The 14739-nt window shown below is 42.9% G+C and overlaps 1 protein-coding gene across 2 annotated transcripts in view; it reads right to left on the bottom strand.

Moving 5' to 3' along the window:
• The window catches only part of LOC142074827 (tyrosine-protein kinase Fer-like), a 285525-nt gene that overhangs the window by 263102 nt on the left and 7684 nt on the right, over positions 1 to 14739 (bottom strand). For both annotated transcript variants that reach the window (XM_075135710.1, XM_075135709.1), the window contains exon 3: positions 14408 to 14507. In XM_075135710.1, the coding sequence (XP_074991811.1) occupies positions 14408 to 14507 (100 nt within the window). The remainder of the gene's footprint in view (positions 1 to 14407; positions 14508 to 14739) is intronic.

Here is a 14739-nt window from a genome sequence, read left to right as displayed (position 1 = left end):
AAAAAAAGACTAACCTTAGAGTGATATACCAAGCCAAAGTAACTAGATATATTCAAGGTAACAGACTTCTAATACTGAAGAAAAGTTTACACAATTTACAGTGAATTATTGAGAAAGCTTTGTTGCTTACCACTTTTGGGGGCAACCCTCTAATTTGTTCATTTCTTCTATTAAGCCTTTCCTCATAGTTTGATTTCTCTAGTCTTTCATCATTGAATAGAAAAGACGAAGTCATAACACCTTGTAGAACTTACCTTATAATTGATTATTCTGTATTACCTATTTAGGTGATCTTAGGACCTCACTGATCCCATCATCTGCTTAAATGAAGTATTTTATATAATACTGTGTACATCTAAATACCATAGGTGATTATGAAAATGATTTCTTCATTTGATAGCTCTTATTCATCCTGGGAAAACTGCTAGTGCATTAACCAACAACATGGATTTTTAAGCATTTTTGTTTCCCATTTTGAACCCAGCCTCACTAGGCTTCTACAAGACCAGAAGTCAAGAGGCTTTAAAATAATTTATACTGATCTACAAAGTACTTTTTATGCAAACTACCTCAACTAAACTAAGATAGCTTTGATTATTAGTTCTGTCTCAGGAAGCAAACTCTAAAATTTACTGACCAGCCTGAATTACCATCACTCTCCAAATAGAGATGCAAGTGCAGTGCTCTTAATTAACACGGGTTTCATAAGACCTAAATCACAAAAATAGATAGAATAAAGCGAGTGTTGGCTTTTAATCTCTAAGGTCTTTTTTCCCTTTATGTCTTGCAAGAGACTTACATGAATGTGTTTTTTCAAAAAAAGAAAATCACCCATTCCCTCCTCTACTCAATATTTTTCTGAGAAGAGGATAAGTTGTTTTTCCCCAAACCTTATCTAACAAATTCATGACTGCAAGTGACAAATAGTTTTCTGATAGAGAAAAACCTATTTGTATATACTTACAAGTTTTCAGAATACTGAAGGCCTAAACTTCTGAGCTAAGTGTTCGGTCAATAAAGTTATCTGTTTAATGTGTATCAGCAGTTAAGATAAACAAATAATAAAGCATAAAAGTAAGAAAAATAAAAATGAAATCTTATGCACTGCTATAACATGCTTGAGCTAATAAATACCACTAGTAAATTCTCTCAGAATTATGAGTGCTGGTCCGTGAGAACTGAGTAGTGCACATCCTGGGGCTGTAAGTCTATGTTGATTGGAAACAATATGCCTAAGCTGGTCCCAAACTAACTGCACAAAGCGCCACAGAGATCTCTTGGCACCATGCTCCCCAGAGTTCCCTACGCTAGAAGCTTTATTTGACACACAAGAAACAACCCTAGCCCTTGCAAGCACTGGTAGTCTCTATGAGCTGAAATGCATGAAATATAGTATTTCTTTTATTCAGCCTGCTAACATCTGTAAATAACGCAGGCCAGTTCAACCAGCATTACTAGTTTCATCTTACAATGTGAGAGTTTCAGGCAAAAACAAACTCAAAACCCTAAGAGTTTCCCTGATCTCAGTGACATCTAAAGGCAACATATGCCACCAGGAGATGTAACAGTATAATCACAATTATACAAACAGCTCAGAATGAATGCACTACCAACCTAATAAAAGTATTATCTGACCACTCAGCTATTACAACGAGTGGTAGGGCAATAACTTGGTTTAACCAAAGCTTTTTCAACAGCTCCTTATTTATCATAGATATAGCTTATGTTCTGTACAACTTCATTATATACCAATAAAATTGCATCAATTCTACTTTCATGTCCTGAAGTATTAAATCACAAGAGGTGCAGGAATCAGAAAACATTTTCCCAGCAAATACAATATTGTATAATATGCTAGGTGTACTGTTAATATTATTAGCCGCCTCTAAATTATAACATTGCCAGGGAACAGAAGGCAACCTAGGGCTTGCAAATGTGATTTATTTTTTATTATGCTACTGCAATTCCACATATGTGTACAAAAAGATGAAGTTATATGCTTATCTACTGGGTCTGGCTGGGATGGAGTTAACTTTGTTCATAGCAACCTGTATGGTGTTATTTGTTGCTAAAAGAGCATTGATAACACACCAATGCATTGGCTATTACTGAACAATACCTGCACAGCATAAAGGCTTGCCCCTGCCCCCAGAAAAGCGAGTAGGCTGAGGGTGGGCAAGAGGTTAGGAACAGACATAGCCAAGACAGCTGACCCAAACTGACCAAAGAGAGATTCCATACTCAAGGACATCATGCTCAGCAATAAAAGCTCAAGAAGAGGAAGGGGGGGACAGTCGTGGTTATGCTGTTTGTCTTACCAAGCAACCATTACGCATGCCAAAGCCCTGCTTTCCAAGAAGGGCTTTCCCCCTGTCCATGGGAAGCAGTGAATCACTTCCTCTTTTTGCTTTCCTTGTGCACAGAGCTTTTGCATTCTCTATTAAACTCTCATTATCTCAATTCACGAGTCTTCTCACCTTCCCTATATTTTTCTCCCCATCCCATGGGAGAGGGGAATGGGTGAGAGGCAGGCTGGGTGTTTGGCTGCCAGCTTGGGTCAACTGACCACAGCACTTTTTGGTGCCTCACATTGGGCATGAAAATGGATTGTAGTGGGTTAACCTCAGCCAGCAGCCAGATGCCCACCCAGCTGCTTGCTCACTCCCCCTCCTGATCAGGACAGGGGGAAAAAATAGGATGAAAAAGGTCATGGGTCAATAAATAGACAGGGAGATTGCTTACCAGTTACCATCACAGGCACAACAGACTCAACTTGGGGAAATTTAATTTATTACCAATTAAAATAGATTTGGGTAGTGAGAAACAAGAAAAAAAAATTAGAACTCCACCTTCCCCCACCCCCCTTTTCCCAGGCTTAACTTCACTCCCAACTCATCTACCCCACACCCCAAATAGAACAGGGGGAGGATGGGGGGTTACAGTCATAGAATCAGGACAGCCCAGTTTGGAAGGGACCTCGAAAGATCATCTTGTCCAACTTTTCATGGGAAAGGGAGCCTAGATGAGATTATCTAGCACCCTGTCCTATCGTATCTTGAAAACCTCCAGTGATGGGGACTCTACCACATCCCTGGGGAGGTTATTCCAGTGACTGATTGTTCTCACTGTAAAAAATTTCTTTCTTATATCAAGATGAAACCTCTCCCGGTGCAAGTGGTACCTGTTACCCCTCGTCTTCTCCATGTGACTCTTTGTGAAGAGAGAGCCTCTGTCCTCTTTGTAGCCACCCTTTAAGTACTGGAATACTGTGATGAGGTCCTCCCTGAGCCTTCTCTTCTCCAGGGAGAAAAGACCTAACTCCTTCAGTCTTTCCTCATAGGGCAGGTTCTCCAGCCCTTTGATCATCTTCATGGCCCTCCTTTGGACCCTGTCCAGTCTGTCTGCATCTTACTTGAATTGTGGGGACCAGAACTAGACACAGTACTCCAGGTGCAGCCTGACAAGCACTGAGCAGAGTGGGATGATCCCATCTCTATCTCTGATAGTAACGCCCCTGCGGATGCAGCCCAGGGTGCGATTTGCCTTTGTTGCTGGAGCAGCACACTGCTGACTCATGTTCAGCTGCTTGTCCACCAGGACCCCTGGGTCCCTTTCAGCAAGGCTGCTCCCCAGCCACACAGATCCTAGCCTGTACTAGGCTCTTTGGTTATTCTGACCCAGGTGCAGGACTTTGCACTTGTCTTTGTGAAACTTCATACTGTTCTTGCTAGCCCACTCTTCCAGCCTGTCCAGGTCTCTCTGTAAGATGGCTCACCCTTCTGGAGTGTCCACCTCACCACCCAGTTTAGTGTCATCAGCAAACTTGGTGAGGGTGCTTTCAATCCCATCGTCCAGGTCATTTATGGAGATATTGAACAGCATGGGGCCCAGTATCGCTCCCTGGGGGACCCCACTTGTGATAGGCTGCCAGCCTGAGTAGAAACCATTGATCACCACCCTCTGAGTGTGGCCTGTTAGCCAATTTCCTACCCACCTCGCAGACCACCCATCCAGTCTGTATCCTACCAGTTTGTCCAGGAGAAGGCTGTGGGAAAGAGTATCAAATGCTTTGCTGAAGTCCAGGTAAACAACATCCACTGCTCTCCCCATGTCAACAGAAGATGTTATTTTGTTGTGGAAGGTGATCAGGCTAGTCTGGCATGATTTGCCCTTGGTAAATCCGTGCTGGCTTTTCCCAATCACCTGCTTCATTTGGCTTGTGATAGTTTCTAGGAGGACTCGTTCCATTACTTTCCCAGGGACTGAAGTAAGACTAATGGGCCTGTAGTTTCCTGGGTCCCCTTTTGGGCCTTTCTTGTAGATGGGTATGGCATTTGCCCTCTTCCAGTCATCAGGGATATCCACGCCTCACAACAATGTCAGCCACTTCCCACAGATTTATGTGGGTTGAGCCCTTGCAAGAGGCCACAGACCAGCCCTTCCTCCACTACTGGTGGGTCGACACATGTGTTGCTGTAGCTACTCAATCCTGTGATCTGGGGTCCAGCTACACCCTGTGCTTCTGCTTACTGCTCACGTACCTGACATCTTTGGCCAATTTCAGTTCTAGCTGAGCCTTAGCCTTCCTGACTGCATCTCTGCATGCCCTAGCAAGGTTCTTGTAGTCCTCAATGGCTATTTGGCCACCTTTCCATAGCCAGTACGCTTCTTTTTTGCTTTTAAGCACACCCAAAAGCTCTTTGTTAAGCCAGGGTTGCCTCTTGTTCTGCCTTCTTCCTTTCCCTTTGTAGGGGATGGGCTGTTCTTGTGCTTCCAGGAAGCTGTTCTTGAAAAACTCCCAGCACTCGCAAGCTCCTTTGCCCTCCATGGATGCTTCCCATGGAATCCCTCGCAGCCGGGCTCTGAGGATCTTGAAGTTGGCTCTTCTAAAATCCAGGGTCTTTGCCCTACTATTGGTCTTCACCATGCTCGGCAGGATCTTAAACTCCACAATGTTGTGGTTGCTGTATCCAAGGCTACCACTGGTAGTTATGTTGTCAAGTAAGTCTTCTCAGTTTGTGAGCAGTAAATCTAGCAATGCGCCATTCCTAGTCAGCATGTCCAGTATCTGTAGCAGGAAGCAGTCCTCAATGCATTCCAGGAACCTGATGGACGGCTTGTGTTGTTTTCCCAACAAATGTCTGGGTAATTGAAGTCACCCATGAGGACCAGGTTCTGTTGGCCCAAGACTTCCTTGAGCAGCTGAAGTAAGGTTTCGTCAGCCTCGTAATCCTGCTTGGGAGGTTGGTAACAGATACCTAACACAAGATCCCCCTTGGTGACGATCCCTCTAATCCTGATCCAAAGGCATTCGATAGAACTTTTGTGGTCTCCATAACTCACCTCCATACACTCAAATTTCTCTTTTACATAAAGTGCAACTCCAGCTCCTCCTTCTTCCCTTCCTATCTTTCCAAAAGAGTCAGTACCTAACAGTTCCTCTCTGCTGTGCTCCTTTCTCCTCACAGTTTTCCCCTGCTCCAGTGTGGGTTCACCATGGGCTGCAATTACTTCAGGAAGTGTCCCACTGCTCCAGCGTGGGGTCCTCCTCAGGCTGCCTCCTGTGCTGGACACATCCAGTTCTAGACAGCTCCGTAATGGACCTACCACATGCCAAAGTTGAGCCTATCAGCGAAGTTGATGGCACCTCTGTGAAAACATATTTAAAAAAGGGCAAAAATGCTGGACAGGCAGAGGATTGGGGGGGGAGGGGGGAAGAAGTGAGAAACAGCAGTGCTAACACCAAGGTCAGAGAAGGAACAGGAGGAGGTGATCCAGGCACCAGAGCAGATATTCCCCTGTAGCCCATGGAAGAACCCATGGCAGAGCAGATATTCACACTGCAAGCCCTGGAAGACCATGCACCAGACTGACCCCATGCCAAATTTCAATATCATTACACTTGCAAAATAGAGAAATTTTTAAATTGTTCCTTTGTGTGACTTGCATAACTTCTTAGGTTGACCAGCTTGTAAAGATATTGTGCAAATTTACAAGTAATTGAGCATGCTCTAGCCCAGGGACAGAGGACAAATTCAGATTTTCTATGCGGTAATTGCCCACCTCTGCTCTAGACAGATGAGGCCAGATACCATAACAGAGACTCTGTTTACCAGAGGAAAGGAGTCTATCAAGAGTACTATTTTACAAAAGTGGAACTGGACTGCCTAGGAGAGAGACTAGAACTCACTGGTAAGGAAATCAAAGGAAAAATGATAGTCTCAAGTCAAACATTGCTTTGGAGAACTAAATTCTATCCCAATCTCAATTAATAGCTTTATATCTTAGGTAAGTTACTCAAACCAAGCTTTTATAAAACATTCTTTTATAGGACATTCCTCATTTCTGAGGAATAATTTGGTACTTGTCGTGGTTTAACCCCAGCCAGCAAAAATAAACGCCACGCAGCCACTCGATCACACCCCCCCCGGTGGGATGGGGGAGAGAATCGGGAGGGCACAAGTAGGAAAGCTCCCGGGTTGAGATAAAAACAGTTTAACAATTGAAATAAAACAAAGTAGAACAGTAATAATAACAGTGAGAACAACAACAATAACAGAATACACAAAGCAGGCAATGCACAACACAACCGCTCACCGACCGCGTGTCACGAACGGGGGGCGAGCCCCCCCACACACCTGGTTTTTATACTGAGCATGATGTCACATGGTATAGAATACCCCATTGGCCAGCTCGGTCCACCACCCCGGCTGTGCTCCCCCCTCCCGGTGCAAGCATCACCCAGCAACAGCCAAAGCATCAATGGGCCATCAACGCTCCTTTCACACCGAACCCAAAACACAGCACACCCCCCAAGCTACTGGGAAGAAAGTTAACCCTGTCCCAGCTGGAACCAGGACAGTACTCCAGGTCTGATTTGCAGAAGTGCTGGATGCTCACAGATAGTATGAGGCCAATGGAAGTTGTGCTTCAAATTTAAGATGATCTTTGATAATATTGGATGTCAGCTGCCCAAAATCCAAGGCTATTATTTTGTGCTATACATTAGAGAAATCTAATGATATGTTACATAAATATAATCTTTATCATCCAAACTTCTAAGACACTGAAGGACACATTCACTGTCAACACACTATCCAATATCATGGAAGGGAAAAATTAGACCAGATCACAAAAAACTATAAATCTACTAAGTACTAAAGAATATTTAATATTCACCCAAGCATTGCTGTTCAAAGGTACAATTTAATTAATTTATCTTGGCAAAGTAGCAACAAACAGGATTAAAATACCTTACCAAATATAAAAAAAATATTCTAGGTATTTCAAACCCATTTTTCTAATGAATACACCATTTGGAATATAAAAGCAAATAATACTAGGCAACTGAGCGGCAACTGATAATCAAATGCTCTCTTTCCTACCTTCTTTTGTTAACTCCCAGTTCCAAGTTGATCCAGAAGACTTTTTAAGAACACAAAGGGACACAGCATAGATACTTTCCCTCACCCCCACCCCTTTAAAAAAAAAAAAAAAGACACCTGTGAATAAGACATGGTAGCAATCACCTTTTTTTGTTTTCATTAATTTCAGCTGTAAATTTTCATGAGAAATAGTAGAATTTTCTTTAACCTTTCTAAAATAAAAATATATCTATTCTATTGAACCTCACAATCCTAAAGGGCATGCTGCTCTTCTGCAGTTCTTTTCAAAAAGGATTTTGTTTTTGTTTTGTGGATTTGTTTTGGTTTTTTTTTTGTTTTGGTTTGTTTTTTTCATGTGGTATTTTATGAGAAAAGAAAAAGAAAAGTCAACTCTGATCTCTCCAAAATTGTTATCTTACACAGCAGAACCTGAGATGTAGTAATAAATCTTCCCAGGATAAATGTTTTTATTGCTGCTTCCTTTAACATTTACCATAAACCTCAGATACTCCAACACTTTCACCTCTTCAGTAGCTTACGCAACCACCAAAAATCATCTTAAATCATGTTTATTATTAATTGCTATAATCCTTGTCTTCCTAATCATTAGCAGAAAGTCTTTCTGGGCCCAAACTCCTTCCACATTACTTAACAGTACTTCTCCCACTCTGACACAGAACTTATGTAAAGAAGCTCAGGTGATAGCGTACACCCATGACAAACACCCTTCCAAATCCTAAAGCATTTGTCAAATCCTCTGTTGCTTTTTTACTGCTGTCTGTTGGCTATCAAGGAACTTTCTAGACAGCTTCTAGTACATGCCTCAGATATTAATGTTTCATTTCTCTATTAGCTCTCTTAAACTGTAACTACCCTGCTAGAAGATAAGCTCTGTGGCGCATCCTTTATTTCTAGATCTCTGATTGTTCAGATAAGGCTGTGGGCTAGAGTACATAACTTTCTCCTTATGCATGTGTCCAGGCTTCTTCCAGACACCAAGTTCCTTGGTAACAAAAGAAAGCACATACCAAGATATTGTCCCTGCTGTAGCCATGATATGACACTGGGCCTGGAAGATGTTCCCAAACACTACAATCTAGCCCTGGCCTTATTAGCATTAAAAGCATTACTTCTTTAGGTCATTCTTCATATATCTCTTTACCAATAAAGATTTATTCCATTTCAAGTTCTTTCTTATCTATAACGAAGAACTTGGACTGTTTACCCTAACCACTGAGTCCTTTTGTGCTCTTTTAAAACACGTTTCTTGTAAGAGCTGATGTATGTCTTTTTTTGTTTTAACAAAATCTTTTTCATCTTATTTTCAATACTTGGTTATGCCCTCCCAATCTTCTGGTAGGCACTGTACCTTCCCTTGTTTTCAGTGATTCCTGAAATCCTGAAAAACTGAACCAGTTTGCATATTAAGAAAAAGCATATCTCTTAATAGCACATAATTTGTAAAAAAAAAAAAAAACACCACTAGTTACTCAGACCTCCATAACTTGTTCACCTCACAAACCAGCTTGACAATTCAAGGGCTCAGAAACCCTATGAAAATACCATGTCTTAAAAAAAAAAATTACAACAGCTCAGCTGACCTGCAACTGATTTGCTGATTTATTATCTACACCACTACAACTACAAAAATATTTGTAATCAAGAACAGGCCAGGGGGGGTAAGAGAAACTGTAAGACATTAAATTTTGCAATTCTTGGCAAAAAAGCTGCAACATTTTTCTGAGGATCAGTTTGTTAACTGAGATTTACACTAAGATGGTAGGAAAAGTGAAATTAAGTATGAAATATAATAATGGAAGACATACTAAATGGAAGAAGGAATAAGAAGGTTAAGGAAAACCACAACAGAATTAAGTGTCTTAAAAACAGCGCTTTTTTTGTTTTTGTCATGGTTTAACCCCAGCTGGCAACTAAGCACCACACAGCCACTCACTCACTCCTCCTCCCCTCCCCCCCCCCCCCCCCCCCCCCCCCCCGTTGGGATGGGGGAAAATTGAAAGGGTAAAAGCGAGAAACAAACTCGTAAGTTGAGATAAAAACAGTTTAATATAGGGAAAGCAAAAGCCACACACGCAAGCAAAGCAAAACAAGGAATTCATTCACTACTTCCCATCGGCAGGCAGGTGTTCAGCCATCCCCAGGAAAGCAGGGCTCTATCACGCTTAATGGTTACTTGGGAAGACAAATGCCATCACTCCAAACGTCCCCCCTTCCTTCTTCTTCCCCCAGCTTTATATGCTGAGCATGATGTCATATGGTATGGAATATCCCTTTGGTCAGTTGGGGTCAGCTGTCCTGGCTGTGTCCCCTCCCAACTTCTTGTGCACCCCCAGCCCACCTGCTGGTGGGGTGGTGTGAGAAGCAGAAAAGGCCTTGACTCTGTGTAAGCACTGCTCAGCAGTAACTAAAACATCAGTGTGTTATCAACACTATTTTCAGCACAAATCCAAAAACATAGCCCCATACAATCTACTATGAAGAAATTTAACCCTATCCCAGCCAAAACCAGTACAGTTTTCTATTTTTTAAAAAAAATATTAATTCAGTTGTATTGGGTTTATATGGCAAGGTTTTGGTAGCAGGGGGGCTGCGGGGGGGGGCTGCGGGGGGGGGCTGCGGGGGGGGGCTGCGGGGGGGGGCTGCGGGGGGGGGCTGCGGGGGGGGGCTGCGGGGGGGGCTTCTGTGAGAAGACACCAGGAGCTGCCCCCATGCTGGACAGACCCAGTTCCAGATGGCTCCAAAAGAGACCCACTGCTGGCCAAAGCTGAGCCAATCAACAATACTGGTGGCACCTCTGTGATAACATATTTAAGAAAGGGTAAAAAAAAAAAACAAAACCCCACCCCCACCCCCAAAAACACCCCCCCCAAAAACACAACCCCCCCCAAAAAAAACCACTGTGCAGCAGCAGCTGTGAGAGAAAGCAGTGAGAAAAAAAAAAAAAAACTCAGAAACACAATCCTGCAGACACCAAGGTCAGTGAAGAAGGAGAGGGAATGTGACGGATGCACTCGACTCCTTGACCAAACTAGTGGTAGTTTGGCTCAGGCTCCAAAGGAAGTAAAGGCCTAGGCCGTAACTGGGCCATGAACTTCTCTAGTTCCAATCTGTTCTTTGAACACAGGAACAGGGTGACATGGTGAGCATTGATGCACGTGAGCTTGGAAACTGGAACACCGATCATGCGATTAACACATGAATACCAGGTGATTCTTCCAAGACTAATTTGTCAAGGAACAAAGAAAGTTGTGGGTACAAGGAGTCTCATGCTTACCTTTTCCATCACATGTAATTTGACTACGAGCCAACCACTTTATTCCATAAATATGACAGCCTGAGTGAGCTTTTTTTGAGCTCTCCCTGCTAAGCAGTTAGCTGCACAGCAGTGATCTCCCCTTGAGCTAGGACACCTCTCAAGGTTACTCTTCGAGGTTGAGACCCCCCCCTTACTAACTGTAGATCTTTAGTAAGTGACCAACATCGCACATAACCTTGTATTATAGCGCACTAAGATTTTGTATTGGTAACTTTGAATTATTATTACATCCTCTGTGCAGTAATAGAGTGAACCTTGCCATCAGACTTTGTTAAGTCTCACTTTTACAACATCTTACTTCAATAAAACCACTTTTGCCGATACCTTTGGCGGTGGTTCTTTAAGCAGTCTAAAACTCTTCCCCGTGACAGGGAATAGGTGTATCAGGTGCAAGAGCAGAGATTCCCCTGCAGCCCATGGTGAAGACCATGGTGAAACAGGTTGTCCCCCTGCAGCCCATGGAGGATGACACTGGAGCAGATATCCACCCTGCAGCCCGTGGAAGACCCCATGCTGGAGCAGGTAGATATGCCCTGAAGGAAGCTGCAACCCATGGAGGGCCCACACTGGAGCAGGCTCCTGGCAGGAGCTGCAGCCCATGGAGAGGAGCCCATTCTGGAGCAGGTTTTCTGGCAGGAACTGTGGCCTGTGGGGGACTCACACTGGAGCAGTCCATTCCTGAAGGACTGTACCCCATGGAAAGGGCCCATGCTGGAGCAGTTCATGAAGAACTGCAGCCTATAGGAAGGACCCACATTGGAGCAGTTCATGAAGGACTGTATCCCATGGGAGGGACTCCATGGGCAGGGGAAGAGCATGAGGAGGAAGGAGCGGCAGAGACAAACTGTTAGGGACTGACCGTAACCCCCATTCCCCATCCACCCTGCACTGCTCAGGGGAGGGCAGAAGAGTCGGGAACAAAGTAGTGAAGTTGAGCCTGGGAAGAAGAGGGATGTGGGGGGAAGGTGGTTTTAGTTTTGTCTTTGCTTCTCACTATCCTATTCTGTTATTAATTGGCAATAAATTAAATTAATCATCCCCAAGGCAAGTCTGTTTTGCCTGTGATGGTAATTGGTAAGGGATCTCCCTGTCCTTTTCTCAACCCACGAGCTTTTTTCATCTTATTTTCTCCCCCTGTCCTATTGAGGAGGGGGAGTGAGAACAGCTTAGTGGAAACCTGGCAGCCATCTAAGGTTAACCCACCACATCAGTTAATCAGGGAAACATCAAAACATTGCAGTTCCTGAATAGCCAAAACACTCTTTGATTTCAATGGGAAAGTTTGGTGCATAAGGAATGAAGAACAATGACCAGAACTAGAACAGAAAGAAGGAATAAAAAGAACATATTAGATCACAACACCTATAAGTTCCCATGTTATGTAGTTACTTGGGGATAAACTTCAAATTAAAGCAACATAGAGGACAGATAGGGAACTAGATGAAATTAACAACTGAGTATATATTTACATTTTTAAATGAACGTGAACACCAGTTAAAAAAAATAAGCTAAACAGCGCTAAGTATCATTTCTCTCATCTGATGCCATTTTGTCTTTACGTGCTGTAAAGGTATATGGAAGGAGAGTGTCTGCTCCTTTAAGGGTATCTGGTCAAAGGAGCCATAAACAAAAACAGACAGGGACAAAGCTGAGGGACAAATGATAAGGGAGGTAGTGATAGGAACAAACCTGGTCATTCACATTAATCGGTTAGGATATGTGGAGTGTGAGAGCGTTTATTTCTTCAGCTTGTAGGATAAGGAAAGGGAGGGAGACAAACACAGAGATATAAAACCTGACCAACTAGCCCTAACAAAGACAATAACCAGAAACAAACCTGGTCAGTCACACTAATTGAGGGGCTATCAAGAAACTGCAGGCAAACTATCAAAGGAGTTGGTCACAGGTAGAATGGGGCCAGTCAGTATGCTCATCTGGCTGAGCCCCGCACCTGATCACAGCAGTCTATCCTATCTTCTTATATCTTCTTATTAACTATTTTCTTAACTATCTCGCTCTGTCTCGTGTGTGTGTGCTACAAGGACTAAGCAACAGCTGCTGGTGAGACCTCTGTGTGTGTGTGAGTGGAATTTGGTGCCAGCTACTGGAATCAGACAGGGGGTGTAGGTGCCCTGCAGCCTGTGCTGTCAGCTACTAGAGTGAGCAAGGGTCCTAGCATCAGTAGTTGGAGGGGGCCATAGATCTCTAAATCTAGGTAGGGTCCTACAGACTTTGTGCCTGGAATGCCAGCTACTGGGTGGGATCAGCATGAGTGGATTTGGTGCCAGCTACTGGAGTCAGACCAGGGGTGTAGGCACCCCGTGGCCTCTGGTGTCAGCTACTGGATAGAGTGGAGGTCTTTAAACTCCAACCACTGGGGCGGGAACAGTGTTTGTCCTGAAAACCAGCTACTGTGAGGGACCAGTGTGAGGGATCCACAAACGTGCATGTGCTTATGAACCTGAAGTGTTGCGTGTGTACTTTTGCTAGTGAACTTCTATCTCTACCAGCTGCAGAGGAGGAAGGGGACTTATCCGTCTATATTTATGTTTTATGAGAGTCCTATATGTAAGGAGCTGTTGAAGGCAGTGCCTTATCTGTGGCAGTCTGTGTAACCGGTCGTGTCAGTGTCCTCTGCCTGTGTGTGCGCCTGTGTCCCTGGGATGCATGCTCAGCTTCGCTACTGGTTGAACCTGCAAATGGGAAAGTGGCACTCACGTCCCTCAGCCTGGGCAGAGAGACCCCAGGTCCCTGGGCACACCGGGCTGGGCTCCAGAAGCCAGGCAGGAGGGAGTCCTGGGCCAGAGCAGCTGGAGGAGGAAGCCATGCTCTTAACATCCCTCAACACATTCATTTATCAGTTTTCACCCAGAATTTTGGACAAAGCTGGAAAGAAACAATCTTTCTCTCAGCACCGATAACTACTATACTGCACTATGAGTTATAGTGCAACAGAACCAAGGACAATAAGTATCATTTTAGGCAGTCATACAAAAAGTAAAGATGGATCTTAGAATTATATTTACACACTGCCATCCAATTAATTTTCTTTAAAGAAAAAAAAAATCTTAGAAAGGCATGTAAAAAACCACTAATCATTAACAAGATATTTCAACAGACAATAGAACAAAGGCTCTCATTTACCTAATCATTAGCACAAATCAACAGGAATCAAAAAAACATGCAATTTGGACACACCATTCCCTTAAAAGCTTTAAAACATCCCAGCATACCAATGAATTCTTTTCCCCCTTTTGCTTAAGGTTAAACAATTTGGATCCATTCTACTAAGTGTCAAGAATTGATGTCGCTGCAGCAACCATAAAAGATCACAGGATGCAAATAGGCTGCAGCTACAGTGTAGATGACAGAGCTGCAACCTGCTTACCACTATTACAGTTGATTTGAGTAATTTTACATTCCAAATAAGTCCACTGAAGGAATGATGAGTTTAAAAGAACAGAGCTACCATTTTTTTTAAATAAGGGCTATAATTTGTTTTGATTTTCAAGAACAGTACCATCAAGTATATATGATGACAATTAGCCTGTCTTACTTAAGACACTTTTTTTTAATATTGCAATTGAGTTGCTTAAAATAAAAACATTATTTTGTTTCACTGTAAGAGTTTTAGTACATTCTAAAACCACAATAAATAGATAAAATTAATACAAGTCAGTCATACCTTTAGCCACAGCTTCTTTATACTTTTCTTTAGCAGAATTTACTTCTTTCATTAGTTGTCTATAGCTAGATTTTAGTTTCTCCAATTCTGTCTTTGTGACCTTTAAGAAAACAGAAATATAAAATGTATTAAAAATACTCAACCTCAACATTACAAACAATCTTGCCATTAATAAAAAAGAATTACAGGATTTATTTTCCAAAATAAGCATATTACATTTTTTCATTAGCTTGAGGTTATCTTAAAAGGCTATTACTTGCTGTAACAAAAACAAAACCAATAAATGTAAGGGATGAAATTGAGGCCTGAAACAGTTTCCCTATTTGCATCAG

This window comes from Calonectris borealis, chromosome W (assembly GCF_964195595.1).
Source record: "Calonectris borealis chromosome W, bCalBor7.hap1.2, whole genome shotgun sequence".
NCBI classification, from domain to species: Eukaryota; Metazoa; Chordata; class Aves; order Procellariiformes; family Procellariidae; genus Calonectris; species Calonectris borealis.
The sequence above is the reverse complement of the archived record's forward strand: the minus strand, read 5'-3'. Positions and strand labels throughout refer to the sequence as shown.